The following is an 11,780-nucleotide window of genomic DNA, read 5'->3' on the forward strand; positions in this document are numbered from 1 at the left end:
ATATATTTCCTATGGAGAGAAAGGGAGAGAGGGATGGTTCAGATAAGTAACCAAAATCTATCATACGAGGTCAGAAATATTCATCTGCAGAAATCTGAGCCAGGGAGTGGGCTTGGTGGGTAAAGTATTTTCCATGCAAGGGTAGGGACCAGAGTCCAGATCCCCAGAAGCAACATAAATGCTCGGTGGATGTTGCAGCATGCCTATAATCTCAGTACTTGCGAGGCAGAGACAGGGGCTTCCTGAAGCAAGCTAGTTAGTAGTCAAGCCTAGGGCCAAGTGAAAGACTGTGTCCCAGTATTTATGGAGGAGGTCAAGGAGACTTGAGACTCCTGACATCACCTGAGGCCTATATACACATACATATGCACACACATGCAACACACGCATGCACACATATGCGCACACACATACATAAACACACACGTACACACATATGTGCACACACATACACAAACACACACAGGCAGGCATGCACACATATGCACATACACACACATAAACACACAGATATACAGATGCATGCATGCATTCAAGTGCACACACACACACAAACTTCACACACAGTACACATAATTTGCAGAAAAGGAAATCACTGTTCTTAAATTATATGTAAATGTGTGTCTGTGATTGGGTATGTGCATGTGAGTGCAGTGCCTTTGGGGACCAGAAGGGGGCACTGGATTTCCTGTAGCTGGAGTTAGGTAGTTGTAAGCTGCCCAGTGCAGGTGTTGGGAATTGAACTTGGGTCTGGTGCTAGAGCAGTGCATGCTCTCAACTGGTGAGCCATCTCTCCAGTCCACTGTGTTCTTAGAGTTGGCCTACTTAGAGCCAGCAGGTGGATGGTAAATCTATGAAATCATGTGCAGCACAGATGGGAAATACCTGCAATTCATGCAGTCTTACAGTTGAGGAGGAAATGACAACGTAAAATGTGCACATGACATAAACAGATGGTGCTCTCACATTCCACGCCAAAGGTCAACAAACGCCGTGTTTGTTTAAAGGGTGGACCACAAAAGCAGTGAGCTAGCATGATTCCGCTTACCTAGTCTTTTAGTGTGAGCAGTGCGAATACAGACAAAAAATAAACGCGGAAAGGCAGTCACTGCATCATTATTGGTTTGCCCTGGGACTGTGTGTGAATTTCAGTGTCTTCCTTATGCATTCTTAGACATTGTTTTTATAATGAGCCTTTTGCGATATGCAGATAACCAGAAAGAATGCTGTTACGAAGCTGTCTGTGACTGCCAAAGAGCACACATTCTAGGGTCAAGCACACTTTTCAAACCTCAGTTCTACTTTCAGCTCAGTTTCCTCATCTCCAAAATGAGGGTAAGGACACACCCACTAGGAGTTAGCTAGAAAGACTGGATGGGCCTAGATCATGGTGTAAACAGAGGCTACTTTTTCATTTCCTGGCTGCCCAGACCCGAATAATCACACAGAAACTGTATTAATTGGGTATATTTCTAGCTAGCTCTTACATCTTAAATTAACCCATTTCTAGTCTGTGTATCACTATGAGGCTGCACCCTACCAGTAAGGTTCCGGCATCTGTGTCCTTGACTCCACCTATTCTCTCTCTCTCTATAGCTCTGCTCAGATTTCTGCCTGGCTTTACTCTGCTAAGCCACTGGCTGAAACGGCTTTATTTATCAACCAATAAAGGCAACACATATACAGAAGGACATCCCACATCATCATGGGACATAGTACTTCATAGTGGTCTCTTTATTATTGTTATCAAAATGCTACATATCTGTGTGTTCTTACTAGCAAGCATTTAGCTGCCCTTGGGGAAGGTGTCACTGGAAGGAGGAGGCTCTAAGCAAGACACCAACACCGTTGCAGCAATAATGCCTGGCTCTGATACTGTCCAGGGCACTGCAGGTCATGAGCAGACTCCATTTATCCTGCCTCTTACCCACTTTTCTCATCCCCGCTCCATCTCTCTTGGTGGTGCTGAGGACTGAACCCAGGGCCTTGTTAATCCCAAGCAAGCTCCCAGCCAACAAAAACATCCCCAGCCCTGTATTTTTTTCCCACTCCTTAAAAAGTGCCCGACTGTACCCACTCTCCCCTCCCTATTCTCCCAGCCCTTACCTGCATGTACCAGAACTTCACCAGCCGGAGGAGGTTCTTCAGTTTAACCGGGCGGCTTTTCACAAAATGTCGCTGCAACTCTGTGAAGCTGGGCGAGAACTCGCCAGGGTAGCCCCTACTCTTTATTAGCTCTTCATAGATTTCTGGGTCTGGTTTCACGTCTCGGGAAAGGTTTCCTGGGAGGAGAAAGTTACCTGGTGAAGAAACTGCAGCTCTTGAGATGGGGAAGACAGGAAAGCCTCCCTTCCTCCCCTCCTTCACCCCCTCCAATCCTTCCCCCGCCCCTTCATTCCTTCCCCCATCCCTCCCTTTCTTCCTCCACCCCCTTTGACTCTTCCTCTGTCCCTCCCTCCCCTCCTTAACAGGCTTCAAACCTCCCTCTCTCCCTCTCCTCTTTCATTCCTCTCCATCCCTCCCTCCCTCCTCCCTTTCTTCCCTCCCTTCTGTCCTTGCTTGACAGGGTCTCTCTGTGTATCCCAGGCTGCCACTGGGCTTATGACCCACTTGCCCTGGCTTCCTGAGCAAGGGGATCACAGTCAGTCTCGTAGAATCCTCAGATCACCTCTGTAAAGAAGGGAATTTAAAGGCAACCATGGGAAATTGCCACTTTTGTAACTCACTTGTGGGCAGATCTGTCAGTTCCCACGATTCTCCTTAACAACATTATCACACACACAAAGTATGAAATGCTAAGGGACGAGAGCCTTGTTTTAAAGATGATTTGATCAGGCTGATTTCAGAATGACTTAGAAGGTCGTTTGACCTGGTGCTTCCCAGAGGGTGGGTAGGAATTCATTTCGATGAATCCCCTTTCCCTGTGCAACACTGGGACATGGGAACCCATGTATTTATGGAGGGACATACATCTTCATGGTATATGCCCAGTCCCACCACCCCACTAAAGAGCACACTCTATAATTTTTCCTTTCTCTGCCCTCTCCCAGAAAGAGGAGACCCCAGAACCATTTCTCTGAAGTTGACCCACTGTAGTAGTATGGTGGCTTTTTTTTTTTGACGTTTTGCTCTTTTGGGGTGCCTGCCACCCAGCTCCCAAATAAATCACACGGAGGCTTATTCTTTGTTATAAACATATGGACTTAGCGTGGCTTGTTTCTTGCCAGCTTTTCTTAACTTATATTGTCCCATCTACCTTTCGCTTCTGGGCTTATGGCTTCTGTAAATCTCACTCTTTCTTACCCCGTGGGTTGCCGTGCAGCTGCATGGCTGGGCTCCGATGTTCTCCTCCTCCTCTGGTTCCCCTTCCCAAGTTTCTCCCTGTATTTGCTCTCTCTGGCTACCAGCTCCACCTATCCTTTCTCCCGCCGTGCTATTGGCCTTTCAGAGCTTTATCAATCAGGTGTTCTAGACAGGCAAAGTACCACGGCTTCACAGAGTTAAACAAATAAAACCTAAAAAAAAAAGTAACACACCCTAACATAATATTCCCCAACAACCCACCGCTGGATTTACCCAAAACATCATAAGCCGGGAGAACATCCATCGGAATGATGTCGTCACTCTTCCTGGACTGGACCTTTAAGGTCAGGGAGCGAGGGATCCGATTTCCCTCTCTGTGTTTAACCACAGTGATGTTGTAGGCCAGGCTTTTCCTGCAGTGAAGCAGCTTGCTCTCAATGAAGTTGATGATGGATTCTCGGTTTCTCGCCTGATGTTTGAAACTGGAGAAGCAGCTCAGGAATAGAACCACGTCCTGGTCAGATCTGTGGTTCAGCGTTGTCCCCTTTCCCGAGGAGCCTCCCTGTGAATGAGACACTGCTAAATTGACCTATCCTGAGTTTTGGTGTTTGGAGGTTGAGAGGTAATGGTAAGTTCCCTACACAACCCTTAAAAGAAGTCACTGGGCCGGTGGCAGTGGTACAAGTCTTTTACCCCAGCACTCAGGAAACAGAGGCAGGTGGGTCTACATCAGTCTGAGGTCAGTCGGGTCTACAGAATGAGTTCCAGGACAGTCAAAGCTAAGCAGAGAAACCCTGTCTCAAAAAAGCATACACAAAAGAAAAGCCATCTGTCCCCCTTATGGAGACCTTTGCTTTGGCATCCCTAGTCCCAAACTGAGATTTCCAAGTGTTCTGAAACCTCAAACTTAAAAAAAAAAAACAAATCAACACCTTTTATGTGTATTTTTTTTTTTTTGCCTCACATGTGTGCTTGTTGTCCCCAGAGGCCAGAAGAGGGTGTGGGTCCTTTGGAACTAGAGTTATAGGTGGTTGGAAACCATCATACGAGGCAAACAGCGTATCAATGTCAGAGCTATATCCCCAGCCCCAAACAAATAACTGTTATAAAGCTATAGTGAAACTCAATACTGTGTTTCAAAACAAGATGAGAGGGCACGAATCTCAGTGCCTCCATCTTCCCCTAGACAGTGCCTCACTAGGTAGCCAAGACAGGCCTGACAGTTAACCTGGTAATCCTCCTGCTTCAACCTCCCGAGTGCTGGGGTTACAGGTGGGGGCTGCCACACCCATCTCTGTCAGGTCCCAGAAGCAAAGAGGTTGATGGAGCACTAGACCTGGTAGCTGCCAGCCACGTCAGAGGTTTGGAGGCCAGAACACAAAAGGATGCGTTGTAGCTTTTCAGGCAGCTGTAGCAGCTTCAGTTTAGATCTCGAAAGCCATTTTGCTGACAGCTCTCACTAATCTTTGATGTCAACTGTCTGTTTAGGTTCTTCATAGACCAAAGTACTTTCTAACCTCTGCGGCCATGCACGGCTCAGGGCTCCCAGATAACTTACTCCAGTTAAGGTAAGATGTCTTTCATTTTAGCAAATTGAAGACCACCCACATTTCTGATCCAAACAATCTTGAAAGTTTGTGCTTTTTTTTTTTTTTTTTTTTTTTTTTTTTTTTTCAGAAAGGACTTTCTAAGAAGATGCTGCATTACTTCTCCGGGCCCCTGGAGTCCCATTGAGTCTACCACACACTGAGTCTACCACGCACTGTCTTTCTAGGTAGTCTCTAATAGAACCAATGGCACCAACGTAGGAGAACAATAGGTTTCCTTTACGATCTCAGAGGTCAAGTCGTATTTCTTAAGCACACACACATTTCATGCAAACTGGTGACTGCGCCATTCAGAATCCCGAATTCTCACTGCCACCTTTGTCCTTCAGCTTTGCAGACTAATTTTATGCACAAAACCCTTTTATATGCTTTATCCATTTATTGCTTATGATAAACACAACTAAAGGAGGAGACTGAGGCTCAAGGGGGTGATGTGTCACATCTCCCAAGGTCACTAACCCTGTTATGATGGTTCTGTCTCTTTTTTTTTTTTTTTTTTTGGTTTTTCGAGACAAGGTTTCTCTGTAGCTTTGGTGCCTGTCCCGGAACTAGCTCTTGTAGACCAGGCTGGCCTCGAACTCACAGAGATCCGCCTGCCTCTGCCTCCCGAGTGCTGGGATTAAAGGCGTGCGCCACCACCACCCGGCTGGTTCTGTCTCTTTAAGAGACAAGCCACGCCCACTCCCTGCCTACAGCCTCAGACCCCGACCTTCCCTCTTCCTGTCCCCTCTCTGGGAGAGGCAGTTTCTGCCCCCCCTCCTCTTCTCCTCTCTCTTTCTTTTCCCCCTCCCCCTTTTTCTTCCCCTCCAAAACCCATCTAATAAATATCTAACTTAACTTTACTCTGTACTGTTAAATCCATCCATCCCCCCTCCCTCCCCCGCACATGGGGCCTGCAGCGTGGTTTCGTGCACCGTCCCTGCTTGGACCCCGGCAGCTTGTAGCAAACCCATCTGCATGGTGTGCCTATGTGCCTATGTATCTGTCCCTTGCTTACACCCCCCACCCCCACCTCCCCCGCCCCCGCCCAGGGGACCAGCCACCTTGGTTTGTGAAGACCCGCAGCAAATCCATAACAAACCCCACAGGGCAGAGATGGGATTTGAACCCAGGACCGTTTGTGCTCACCTTTACCACCTTAAGCACCTTGATTTCTTGGCCCAGAAGAGACGCACCATGGAAGCATTGGTCCCGAAGGAACCCCGCAATTCTATCCCAGGCATCCTGCCCTTCCTCTTTCCAGTCCCTCTCGGGCTGCAGGCAGTGTTCTAGGAAGTAGTCCAGCCTGTCCCCAGGAGTCTCGTACAGGTCGGGGATTGGATCCATCACTGCAGGATCAACCTGTCCCTTGGAGTGAATCTTCTGTGCTTTTGCTCAGGGAGAAGTTTCCAGCCCTCCCCCAGATAAACGCTGGGGAAGGAGCTGCAGCATGGAGAGACAGGTCTTAGCTTCCAGGGTGGAGAAGGGCAGAACTCCGGGATGTCTCCGCCCTCCGCTCTGCTTCTGGGGAAAGGAAACCAGGCTTTCTGCAGAATGGAAAGTGAAACTGCTGGGAGAAACAGTTTCCTTTCTTCTAGGACGGGTGAACAGTTGCCAAGGAAGGCCCAGGAGTCTCCCTAGCAGGCTCTGTGTGAGCACCGGATGTGTCTTCTCAGCAGGCCCAGTGGCAGCGGCTGGCTAGATAACCGCATCTGCCCGGTGATCTGGCAAACTCCTTTATTTCAATCTTAAATACTGAAAGTGTCTGGAGCCAGAGACATAGTTACACATAGTTAGACTGAGGGTCATTACACAGCACCCACACTCCCAAGTTCCTAACGACTGTCCTCAGCCTGCCTCCCCAAGGCTGCTCACCAGTGTGACAAATCTCAGCCAAGGTCACATCAAGTCTTGAGGGCCCGACTGTCCAGCTGCAGGGCAGATCAAGGTGGCATCTCTCCGATGTCCCCAGCTGTCCTGAAGATGTGAACAACAATACTCTTGGTTCCTGCTTAGAGACCATCAAGTGGGCAATGTGAGGTTCTCCTCTTATGCAGACCTGGGTCTGGCTATCTTGAGTGAGCCGTGTCACTGGGTTCTGGTTATCAAGTGCAGCCTTGGATATAGTGGGGGCTCCTGGCTGAGCTATTTTTTCATGTCTAAAGGGCATCATTTTTGGGGGGTATACTCATCACAAGTAGTAACCCTCATATCATATCACACAGTAAATGTAAATTTATACATACTGTCTTAGCTAGGGTTTCTATTTCTGCAACAAAATACCATGATGAAAAAGGCAACTTGGAGAGGAAAGGTTTTACTTCACCTTCCAGACTGTCCAGAGTGCAGGGAAGTCAGGGCAAGAACACAAGTCAGGCACTGGAGACAGGAGCTGGATGAAGGCCGTGGATAAGTGAGGGCTGCCTATTGGTTTGCTCCTCATGGTTTGTCCAGTCTGCTTCCCGTTCCCTCCAGGACCACCTGCCCAGGGGTGACAGCACCTGCAATGGACTGGGCCCTCCCACAGTAATCATTAAAAAATGCCCCACAGACTTGCCTGTGGGCCCGTTTATGGAGGCATTTTCTCAACTGAGATACTCTCTCCTCAGGTGACTGTAGCTTTTCTTAAGATGGGGGAATACTTGAAGTATTAACATTGATGCTATAAAGGGTTTACTAATAAACATGCTTATGAAATATGAATTACACAAAGTAGATCTTAGCAACAGGAACACTGCCTCCACTGTGACTAGGACATATGTAGTTTAATGAACAGGCTTGTCCTTCACTTTATTAGCTCCAGGGGAGTGAGTTAGAGCCTTTCCTCGGGTAGTGTGTCCAGTGATTTCCGGGTCCTAGTTTCCCTGATAAGATTTTAAGACAGCCATGTGCCCCTACTCTCTCAATTCCCCCCACCCAATAAATGTATAGGTCGGCTCCCTTTCCACCCCCGGGAATAAGTCATCCGTCAGTCTGTGCTAGATGAGAGGAACTGACTGTTGGCCCGGAGTCTGTCTCTGCCAGGAGCCACAATCATCCTACTCTCTCAAAACGGAGTCTCCAAGGGGAAGGCACACCCTGAAAACCATCATTAGACAATAGGAGTGAGGTAGAGTAGTGATCGCAATAGAGAGTGCAGGGAAACCACTTATTGGACCACTCTGTGGGTAGAGAGATCAAACTGCCAAGGCTGGGGAGGGAGGGGCAGAGAGCATAGAAAAGGGCAGAAGAAGCCTTGCTAGATTTAAAGGGACAGGCTGAAGTCTGTGTGTATGAGATAGTGTGAAAAACTTTCTGCTATCTTCTAAGTTCTCAGCCTAAGAACCAGTTAATCCTAATCTATTAACCTTCTAGTATGACTAGCAGTCCCTCTCTGACTAATTGCTAAATATATCTGTTTTCTCGCAATTAGTGACTTTCATTGTAATCTCTGAAACATATTTCATGATGGCTGCCTAGTTACCCATTGACATTAGCACTCACTCCCCTCTTTAGGGTCTCTGCTCACCAACCCAAGGGTCAGGGCAAGGTTGTAAAAATTCCTTTGCCCAGACCTAATGCTCGGTGCCCTTACTATAAAAGATGGGTTCAGAAACTAGTTGGGGCCACAGCCTAACAAATACCATCTCTGGCTATGGTCTCAGCTAGCTGATAAGCTTCTGTGCCCCATGGTGTTTATTTTTTATTTTTTTATTTTTAAGTTTGCTTCTGGTTTTCCTAGGATCTGATTTCTGGAATAAAGTTTGCTTCTGGTTTATTAGACTGGATGGTGTTCTCATCTTTGCGCAACCCCCCTGGCCCCAACACATGCGACTGTGTGACAATTAGGAGTAAGGGTTGCCATGTGAGCAAGAATCTGCTGTACTTGCTTTCTGAATCTTGGTTACCTTGCTGAAGAAAACGACTTACAGTTCTGTTAAATATTTTCTTGAACCGACAAACCTCTCCACCTATGCAATAAGTCAATCAGACCAAATCAAACCAAATTAAAAGATTGCACAAGTTTAATGAATGCCAACACTCCCAGGTGCTCCCCCAGGAAAAGCATGGGGTGGGGGTGGGGAGGAGAATCTAAATGACCACCAGAGAGGGAGAAGGGGAAACAACAAGTTCCATTGGGGGGGGGCAGCTTAAACAGCCTGTGGGTGATGGTGGGTGTGGTGCTGTTCCTGGCAACACCAATCTACTTCAAGAGGAAGATGGGCATTGAAGAGGCTCCTTATGGAGTTTGATAGCCATTTGGGCAAGAAACTGCTCTTGCCTGGGCTGTTGCATAAACTGGACACAGAGAACCCACAGAGAGAGGACTGCTGAACTTGCCTAAAGGTGAGATGATCTTTCGGGGTTCCTGATTCATGAAAGAGTCTGCGAGACATTCTGCAGGATACAGCAGAAAGTGACTGAACTGTCTTTGAATTTTCCTGCTTCATGGAAATGTCTGCTGGACACTATTGGCCTGAAGGCCGAAGACGGATGCCCCAACAGTACAAAAGAACTTTGGGTGACTGTCCAGGCAGCGAGACGTCTCTGTCATTTCTAGAGTTTGAAGTTTCTTAGTTCTTGTTTGCTTAGGTAATATTATATCCTTCTGGAGTCTTTGATGGAGTTGAAGAATGGATAGTTTTATAGTTATAGTTTTCCTTAGTTATGATAAAAGATAAAGTAGATATAAATATTATAACTGTAATTCTTACTTGATAACTGTTTTGTTATATGTAATTTTACTATGTTAAAATGAAAGCCTTTTTTGTTTAAACAGAAAAAGGGGAAATTATGTGGGAGTGATTTCTTTCTAATCTGTTGCTTTCATTGGTTATGTAATAAAGAAACTGCTTGGTCTCTGATAGGGTAGAATTTAGATAGGCAGAGTAAACAGAACAGAATGCTGGGAGAAAGAAGCTGAGTCAAGAGTCGCCATGATTCTCCCACTCCAGACAGCCACAGATTAAGATCTTCCCTGGTAAGCCACCTCGTGGGCTACACAAATTATTAGAAATGGGTTAGATCAATATGTAAGAGCTAGCCAATAAGAGGCTGGAACTAATGGGCCAAGCAGTGTTTAAATGAATACAGTTTCTGTGTAATTATTTCGGGTATAAAGCTAGCCATGCGGGCGGCCGGGTGCCGGGGATGCAGCCCGCCGCTCCCTATTACAACACACTGAATGGTTTCCTGGCATTCCCTTCTGCCTTGCTTGATTCAGGAGAACTGCGAAGTCATTTGTATCCAGTTTCCTCTACAAATAAAGATGACTTCTTATTCTTGGCTTTCCGGTGCTGTGATGAAACACTGACAAACACCAGCATGGGGGAGGAAAGGGTTTATTTGGCTCACAGGTACAGCCTGTCACCAAGGGAAACCAAGGCAGGAGCTGGAGGCAGGACTCCGGGGAGGAGCTGAAGAAGCCATGGCCCAATGCTACACACTGGCTTTCTCTAGACCTGTCCCTCCTACAGTAATTAGAAATAAGAAAACACCCCACAAACATGCCTATAGTCAACTTATAGAAACAATCCCTCAACTGAGGCTCCTTCTCGCAATTTTTCAAATTGACATTAAAGCCAGCCATTACACATCTCCTCTGGCATAGTTCCAATTTTTTTCTTGGCATTTGTTTGGGGAAGTTTGAGTAGGTATTCCTGGCCATCGGTGTCCCGGTTTTATCCCAGTTGGTGTTTTCTGAAGCTCTTGGAATGAGTTTCAGAGTACCTCAAGCAAACCTCGCAGCGGTGACTACCTTAGAACGTGCTTAGGCCTTTTCCTTTCTTCCATCTGTCGCCTTTCCAAACAGGCTACAGCATTTTAAATTCTCTCCCAATTATTGAATATAATTTCTTTTGTTCTCTTTAGTAGTTTTCTTTCACTTATTACTTCCAGAAGATTCCACCGACATGTTTTACGCCTACGCCTTCTCCATGCTCTACTCTGCTGATTAGCCCAGGTGAGAGTTTTCATTCCTCTTAGTGTTTCCATTGTTCACACCCCATTTTGATCCAGTTCCTATCTCCCTGTTCACATTAGTCTTCAGGGTTTTTTTTTTTTTCTGTCTGCCTTTCCAAAACTAAATAGAGTATTCTAAGTATTCTAAAGTTTTTCGTTATTAAAAGGGAACTTACAGATCACAGCGAGGAAATAGGAATGGGGTCCACTACCCAGCTGTGGCTCACGGGAAGAAGAGACCAAGGAGGGTGGGACCGCAGCTATTTGATACCCAAGTCACGCCCCAACCGGGTCCAGCCTCTTAAAGGCCATTGACTGAAGGAGGTTCCCGACCAGACGTGGCACGGGCAGAAGCGGGAACTTGGGGAGGAGAGTCTCATCAGTGGACATATTTCTGGGTTCCAAGGCTGAGTGCTGCAGGGGTGTTCTCGGTGCTGTGTTAGCTTTCCCGTCAGGCCGGTGTTATCAGCCCATGGAGTCAGGAGATTCTCAGCCCTTCACCTGTCACTTGGCGCCAGGCCTCCTGCTCATTGTCGGACCTTCTTTTTTTGATGAATTCTATTCCTCTGGAACCACGAGCCAAAATGAACCCTGTAAGTTGCTTTGATCATGGTGACAAATACGGAAGTTGGTATCAGAGTGGGCTGCTGCTGTGAGGAACCTGGCCCTGGTTTTCTTTTTCCTTTTTTTTGGCTTTTTAGAATTGTGGGTTATTTTGGAACTTTGAACTAGTGGGCTGTCCTAGCAGGCATCTGGAAGGCTGCAGTACTTGGAGTGATGTGTACTGTAGAAACTTGACCCCAGAGGTTTCCAAGGGAAGCAGGGATTTTAAACAGCAACTTGGCTCAGGGTCATTTGTGAGATATTTTGGCAAAGAATATGGCTGCTCATGCCCCGAGACTGTCATAGGAAGTACATATGCAGATCAATGGTGAAAAAGAACGCCTGGGG

The 11,780-nt window shown here is 46.9% G+C and overlaps 1 protein-coding gene across 2 annotated transcripts in view; it reads right to left on the bottom strand.

Annotated features, from left to right (window-relative positions):
* LOC126488007 (2'-5'-oligoadenylate synthase-like protein 2) overlaps positions 1–6,416 on the bottom strand; it is a 12,615-nt gene extending 6,199 nt beyond the window's left edge. Inside the window, exons 1-3 of one of the 2 annotated variants that reach the window (XM_050121147.1) lie at positions 6,039–6,416; positions 3,565–3,865; positions 2,107–2,282 (exon numbers count right to left, since the gene is read on the bottom strand). In XM_050121147.1, coding sequence (XP_049977104.1) covers positions 2,107–2,282; positions 3,565–3,865; positions 6,039–6,236 — 675 coding nt within the window. In that variant the 5' untranslated portion in view covers positions 6,237–6,416. The remainder of the gene's footprint in view (positions 1–2,106; positions 2,283–3,564; positions 3,866–6,038) is intronic. The other variant, XM_050121148.1, reaches the window with a different exon arrangement.
* Between the last annotated feature and the right edge of the window lie 5,364 nt (positions 6,417–11,780).

The sequence above is a fragment of the Alexandromys fortis genome, unplaced genomic scaffold, assembly GCF_014885135.2.
Source record: "Alexandromys fortis isolate MF-2015 unplaced genomic scaffold, M_Fortis_MF-2015_v1.1 scaffold_197, whole genome shotgun sequence".
Lineage (NCBI taxonomy): Eukaryota > Metazoa > Chordata > Mammalia > Rodentia > Cricetidae > Alexandromys > Alexandromys fortis.